Source organism: Notechis scutatus, chromosome 7, assembly GCF_049901735.1.
Source record: "Notechis scutatus isolate UNSWTSFEM ecotype Mainland chromosome 7, rNotScu1.2, whole genome shotgun sequence".
Lineage (NCBI taxonomy): Eukaryota > Metazoa > Chordata > Lepidosauria > Squamata > Elapidae > Notechis > Notechis scutatus.
The window spans coordinates 27,818,201-27,825,097 of NC_142015.1; the positions used below are offsets into that span (position 1 = coordinate 27,818,201).

Consider the following 6,897-nt stretch of genomic DNA (forward strand, 5'->3'; position numbering starts at 1 on the left):
ATTCTGGAGTCCTGTGCAGGGGGGAGGGGGGAGAGGGAGGGGGAAGCGAGGATAACACAAAGATACAGCCTTGCTGTATTTTAACCAAGACGTAGGGGTGGCAATGTGTGGAAGAAAATAAGTCAATTTTCCCTTTCTTGAAACTGGAAAATTTGGGGAACCTACTTTTTCATTCAGTTCAAGCAATGTTGTATTTCATTGATCCTTGGTTCAGTTCAGGCCATGTCCAGTACGAACAGTGTCAACAAGGGGTGGGTTGGGAGGGGAAGATTATTTTTTGTTTGGAACTGGGGACTGGCAAATGCCCAGCAGAGCTCAGATTTTGGCACAGCATATGTACACAAGTATATAAAGGAAGGCTGTGAAATTCCTGTCAAAAATGCTGAATTATAAAATCCTGACTTATTTTTAAGAGAATTGGCTCAATAAAAGCTCGCTGGGACCTGAACTTGCTTCAGACTCTTTACTTGTACAGCATGTTGCCTCCCAGGCCCCGAGAGCGTGTGGAGAAGAACATGCAGAGTAGACTAAGATTGTCTTGCGCCACCAAGCTCTGGGAATTTCCCAGGCCCCGCCCTCTGCATGCCAGCCTGGGCAGCCCCGCCTGAAACTTGAGAAAGAGCTGAGTGTGAAACTGCAGGCTTGCTTTGCGGGCCTTGCCTGGAATGGCGGTGTTGCTGGACACTCCAGCTCTCCGCTGAAATGCCAGGTCCGGTGGGGTGGGCATTCGTGGTCGTCTGTGCAGCTCTGTGGGGGTGGCAGGCAATGGCAGGCAGCCTTCTGCCTCCATGTGACAGGTGAGTGAGAGCTGGTGGGGCAGCATTGTTGGAAAAGGGAATTGCTTGTTGCAGAGTCCGAAACTGCGCACAACAGAGATGAGACAAGGCCTGGTGCCAATCTTACCAAGCCACAAAATGTGCCCAGGGAGTTTCTGCTGGGGCGGGCGGGTTAAAGGAGGAGGAGGAGGAGAAAAGGCAGTTGCCTTGGAAAGGGTGTCAAAGTTGATTTAATTGAGGGCCGCATCAGGGTGGTGGGGTGGTGGGGGCACCTATGGGGGCCTAGTCCTCCGCCAGTGAAAACGGAGCTGGGGAGGGGAGCTCCTTTTCTGCTGGCGGGGGCACCACAGGCCAGTTCTCTTGTTTCCAGACTGGCCCGATCTAAGCCCCCCGCAGGCCCTGAGTTTGACACCCCCGTCTCAGAAGGAGCCTGGAAGTGTTTGTGGGGATGAAGTTGGTCCCTGGTTGGGAACGAGACAGAAGCTGCTGCTTCCGATTGATTGGGTTGAGGCTCCAGGACTGGACGGAGCTGCTTTTGCTGATTATAGTTGTAACGGTGGTGGCGGCCCAGGTGGGCCCATTGTGCTGTGGCTGATTCTTCCACACGGCGAGGAGGAGACGGCAAGGGTGGGGCTGCTCAGAGTTCAAGGGAGTGCCCTGCAAGGTGGCAGCAGACTCCATGCCCTGTAGGGAGAGGCACCTTGGCAGCCTAGCGCTCTTGGCCCAGGTGAAGGGGGAGGAGTGGGGTGCTTGGTGTTTAGGGCCTTGCCCCTGGGGAGCCCTGGCCGTGGGCCTCAAGGAGCAGCTGCCTGGCTTCCCCAAGATGGCATGGCTCCTCTGCACACCGGTTCTGCTCTTCCTCTCCAGCCACATCTACTGCACTGGGGAGCTGCTGCGGCAGGTCCAGCGGTCCAGGCTCTTCCAAGATGACAAGGACTTTGTTGACATGCCACTGAAGTCCAATCCAGGTGAATGTCCACCCCTAGAGCGCAGTCCTCTTCCCAGGGCCAGAGTCGCCCTGCTTCCATAACGGCCCAATCATTTGGAGAGGTGCTCCTGAATGGAGAAACTGGCTGTATGTCCTCAGGCAGAGGAAAGGCTGCCCGTTCGGCTGAAGTGTGCTAGCGCAAGTCTAGCCCCTCCTCAGCCCTCCACCCCAGGGTGAACCTAGATCAGATCTAGATTTTTGTCCCATTCTTCCAGGTGTGGTTCTGAAGCATTTTGAGGAATTAGTGAATGCCACACCTGGTGGAGCCTTATCCAAGCTGCAGCTGACACAATTTGTGGAGAGTCACTTTTTTCCTCCAGGGAAGGAGCTGGAAAGCTGGACGCCTCCAGACTGGTCAGACAGGTACAGCTGCACCTGGAAGGGGTGTGGTGACAAATTCCCTGCTCTCAGAGATGGCACAAGGCTGCCCCTTGCAGCGTATGAGTTCTCAACAACGAGACCGCGTTCCTAGAAAACCCTGGCCACCCTTCTAGGTGGGCATTGGCTCCGGGCCCTATTCTGCTTTGGCGTGTTGGTCTTTGAGATCCTACAAGCCACCTATTACCTGAGGTCACCTGCCACTTTCTGACCTTGAAGACAGCCCCTCCCAACTTTCTGGTCAGAGGACCCTTGACCGCGGCAGCCAGCCAATAGTCAGCCCTCTCTCTCTGAATGGCCAATCTCCTCTCTGGGAAAGCCACTCTCAGGCCACCACCACCACCACCCCCCCCGTGCTCCTGGCCTGCCCCCAAATTGCCTGGGAATCTCCTGCTCCGTGATGCTTTCCCGCCCAAGGCGCCAGGGTGGGAATGGATGGAAGCCTTTTTCTTCCGAGGCCTTGGGGGGCCTTGCGCAGGTTGCAAAGTGGGTGACATTTCCCCCTCCCTGGGGAGTCCCACCCCTTCTCGAATGGCTGCCTTCTGAATCTCCTGGGCCCCCTGTAGCATCCCCCTCCTGGAGAAGATTTCAGATGAGAAGTTGCGGTCCTGGGGCCGGGTCCTGAACGCCAAGTGGAAGAAGCTGGGCAGGCGGGTAAGTGCCAAGGCTCAGCCGGTTGGGGGGGTGCTGAGGGAGGCTGCTGGGCCCTCAGCAGCAGCCGCTCCATTTCCCTTCAGGTGGACCCCGATGTCCAAGCCTCTCCTTGGCGTTACTCTCTCATCTACGTGCCAAACCCAGTGATCGTGCCTGGGGGGCGGTTCCGTGAATATTACTACTGGTGAGAGCCACGGAGGGCTGGTGGTGGACTGTGGCCCAACCCACCGGCCTGGCCAGGAGAGGCCCCTTTCCCTCAACCCACCCCTCCTTTCCTGCAGGGATTCCTTCTGGATCCTGGAAGGCCTCCTCCTCTCCAACATGGCAGCTACAGCCAAGGGCCTGATCCAGAACTTCCTCTACCTAGTCAGCAAGTGAGGGTTGCTGGGAAAGGCAGGGTTGGGGAGAGGCGTGGCCCCCTCCTCCTGCCTCCACTCCCAAGAAGCAGAGGGGGAACCCGCTGGGTGGGCACGGGCAGGTCCTCTGCTAGCCTCAGGGAGGCCTCCTCTGAGCCAGGTGCTTCCTATGATCAGATTTGGGCACATCCCAAATGGAGGCCGGGTGTACTACGAGCGCCGGAGCCAGCCGCCCCTTCTCAGCCTAATGATGGAGAGCTACCTGAGGCACACAAATGACACAGAGTTTCTGCGGCAAGTATCTGTGAACCAAGTGGTGACCAGGACTTTTGACTTGCTCAGGGCTGCTGCCGTTCAGCTGGCAGAACTGGCCAAGGGCATCGTGCCCCCCCCCCTCCGTCACTGGGCCTAAAGGGGAATGTTTGGGGCCCCCCTTCTCAAGGCTTTCTCACCACTGCCTCTTTCAGGAAACACATCCACCTGCTTGAGGCCGAGTATCACTTCTGGCAAGACCATCGGGCTGTCAATATCTCTGTGGGGGGCAAGCAATACTCCCTGAATCGCTACAATGTCCAGGTGGGGGAACCCAGGTGAGTGGCCCTGCAGAGATGCTCCTCCTCCCACTAATTGGACATTCTTGATATCCAAGAACATCTGGATCCCCTTCAACCTTTCTCCCTTCTCCCCACCAGACCCGAGTCCTATATGAAAGATGTGGAGCTGGCAAAGGGCTTACAGGAAGGTAACTGCCCAATCGGGTCCATGGTGAGGGAAATGGCTCGGAAATGGAATTATGGAAAGGATCTTGAAGTCGTAGAGGCTGGCCAACTAAGTGTGAGCAGCCCAGCACACGACAAAAACAGCACCTACAATTATTGTCTGAATCGGAAACATAGAGCTTCCAGTCACCGCATGTCCAATAATAATTCCATTTCATTCCGCTTCGCTCAAATTCTCCTTGAGCAATTGGACAAATCCTGGGTACCACATCTCAAGAAGGGTTTAGGAAATCAGGCAAGACACCAGAGGCAAAGCCTAGGGCACCATTTTTTAACTAGCTGAAAGGATGTCTCCCACATCAAAGGACTGAGGTGGTTCTCTGTGACCTCTGAAGGCCAAAGATAATCGCAGGAAGGGAATTGCCAATCAAATGTTAAGGAAACCTCTTCATAGTAAGAGTAGTTTGCCAGCGATGGGCTTGCTGTGCTTCATGGGCATTTCTCCTTGCCTTGCCCTCCCCCTTCCCTTTCCCCTCCCCTCCTCCTCCACCCACTCACCCACTCGCTCATAGGGGTGTTTAATGTGAATTCCTAGACTGGCCGGGAGTGGCCCCTGGGCACCTCAGGGCATCTTCCACCTCTAGGATCCGAGGAATGGCAACAAAGCTGCATCCTGCCTGCGGCTCTGGTGGGCAGTGCCAGAGGCTGCCACCTCCTGCTTCCCCACCTGTTTCCCGCAGAAGCTCAGCAGGACCTGTGGGCAGAGTTGCAGAGTGCGGCCGAGTCGGGCTGGGATTTCTCCTCCCGCTGGTTCTTGCCAGGCTTCCCATCACTGCAGGACCCACTACAAGACACCCGAGTGAGGGGGGTTGTGCCAGTGGACTTAAACGCCATTCTTTGCAAAGTGGAGCAGCTGTTGGCCACTTTCTACCAAGTCCTTGGTGAGACATGGGACAAAGGGGGCAGCTGCCACCAACTCCCTCTTGGGGGGGTGGGTTGCCTCTTGCTCGATGGCTGTGCGGCCGGGGGAAGCTGGCTCAGCTCTGGGACCCTGCCACCTGCCTGGAGCATGGAGTGCCGCTTGCCCTCTCCAGGGGATGGCGAGAAAGCGAGCCGGTTCTGGGCTGCACGTAGAGAGCGGGTGGCTGCCCTCACTGCTGTCCTGTGGAATGAGGAGGCTGGGGTTTGGCTGGACTATCACTTCCTCCGCCAGAGGCACAACCCGGCCTTCTACCCCTCCAACCTAAGCCCCCTGTGGGCAGAGTGTGACGTGGATTTGCCCAGGGCAGAGAAGGTGCTTCACTACCTGGAGGTAAGAGGCAGCCAGTGGCTGGCCAGAGAGAGACGCTACCTGGGCAGCTGGTGGGGAGCACAACTTACCTGCACAGATCTTGACGTGTTTCTGGGGGAGCAGCCCTGGTATGGGGACGGGGCCCCTTGCCTGCCTGCAAAAGCACCAGAGGGGGGCTCTCCTTGAGAGGGACACCGGCACAGCGGTAGGCAGGTTGTTGTCTACCCAATGCTGGCCTTAGAGACGGAACATCAGTCCCTAGGTGCACCTTGTGCCACCCCGAGATTGGGGCCCAACAGGATAGGTCACCTCAGGGCAGCCTTGCCCCCTACCCACTGTCCCTGGCTGGAAATGCCCCCCCCCCTTTGTGTGTGCCTGCAGGAGAGTTCGGCCCTGTCCTATGCTAACGGACTGCCCACCTCCCTGACACGGACGGGGGAGCAGTGGGACTTTCCAAATGCTTGGGCCCCACTGCAGCACATGGTGATCACAGGTGAGGCAGCCGTCCAAAGAGCCCAGGGTGGGTTTCACCGGGTCCGGGGCTGGCCCTGCCTCCTGCTTTTCCAGCTTGTGCTGGGTTCAGCCTCCTGCCCTGTTCCCTGGGGCCACTCTCCCTGCCAGAGCCCAGCCTCAAGACCTGCGGGGTAGCTTCCCTTGGCATCACCTGACACCCTTTGCCTGCCCTGCCAGGCCTGGTCAAATCCTCTTCTGCCCGGGCACGAGAGCTGGCCTTCAGCCTGGCTCAGCGCTGGCTCCAGATGAACCTGGCTGTCTACGAGAAGCACGGAGGCATGTTTGAGAAGGTGAGGTAGCTCTCCTGTGCGCCTGCCTCTTCCATGCAGCTCCCCTCCCCCTCCCCCCATCATCCCCCCACCCCTTCCCAGCATGGAGCCTCCAGGAGAGGTCCTCTCCCATTGGCTGCCTCCATGCCCTGGCCCCTCCGGGTAGCTTAGCCTGGAGCAGCCGGCCATCGTTGCTGACACCTTTTTCTTTCTAGTACGACGTGGAAGGTGATGGGAAGCCAGGAGGTGGTGGGGAATATCCAGTGCAGGTAAGGGGTCTCGACACGGCAAAAGAGGGGGGTGGGGGGTGTATCCTGATCAAAGAGCCCCCACTCATCTGATCCCTCCTCCATTCCCTCTGCAGGAAGGGTTCGGCTGGACGAACGGGGTGGCCCTCCAGCTGCTAGATCTGTATGGAGAGCAGCTCACGTCCGCCCACGTGCGCTGCTCTCCCTCCTGGCCCTTCATTGGGACCTGCCTTGTCCTGATCTCACGGCTTCCTGGGTTCCTCGGGGATGGACCTGTCCACTGGGAAGGGTAGCCGCCTCTTCGGCTTGGCTCTCGAGACCCTCGGATGGGTGTGGCTCAGAACGACTGCGCTGTGCAGGCCCTGCACACATCGGGGCCCCATTGCATGCCTTAAAGCCTATGGAACCCTCCCTTTCTCAGCTGTCCTTGGCCATTTGGCCAGGCAATAAAGCTCTCAGAGTGTGTTGCCCGCATGTGCCTTCAATGCAGGGGTGGGATTCAAATTTCTTAACAACCGGTTCTGTGGGTGTGGCCTAATTTGTGGGTGTGGCTTCTTAGTCATGTGACTGGGTGGGCATGGCTTGGTGGTCATGTGACTGGGTGGACATGGCTTGTATGTAAATATTTATGTAAATATTGATTTTTTTTTTACAAAAAAAGAGCAACTTTTACCCCAAATCAAGCAAAGCAGGCAGGCAGATTGA

General features: G+C 57.3%; 1 protein-coding gene across 1 annotated transcript; it reads left to right on the forward strand.

Annotated features, from left to right (window-relative positions):
• The first annotated feature begins 595 nt into the window (after positions 1-595).
• On the forward strand, positions 596-6,662 carry TREH (trehalase). The gene is made up of 15 exons (XM_026680995.2): positions 596-797; positions 1,644-1,744; positions 1,980-2,127; positions 2,709-2,796; positions 2,880-2,980; positions 3,078-3,170; positions 3,330-3,446; positions 3,620-3,742; positions 3,845-3,894; positions 4,612-4,812; positions 4,966-5,183; positions 5,544-5,655; positions 5,853-5,965; positions 6,160-6,213; positions 6,309-6,662. The coding sequence occupies exons 1-15, from the start codon at positions 703-705 to the stop codon at positions 6,483-6,485; spliced, it is 1,791 nt and encodes a 596-aa protein (XP_026536780.1). The 5' UTR covers positions 596-702; the 3' UTR covers positions 6,486-6,662.
• Positions 6,663-6,897: the final 235 nt, after the last annotated feature.

Excerpts from the sequence above, each read along its gene's own strand:
- TREH (XM_026680995.2), top strand. The coding sequence starts at position 703 with ATGCCAGGTCCGGTGGGGTGGGCATTCGTGGTCGTCTGTGCAGCTCTG. Across the intron at positions 3,895-4,611 it reads GGCAAAGGGCTTACAGGAAG|AAGCTCAGCAGGACCTGTGG; the intron begins GTAACTGCCCAA and ends TGTTTCCCGCAG. Across the intron at positions 6,214-6,308 it reads GTGGGGAATATCCAGTGCAG|GAAGGGTTCGGCTGGACGAA; the intron begins GTAAGGGGTCTC and ends TTCCCTCTGCAG.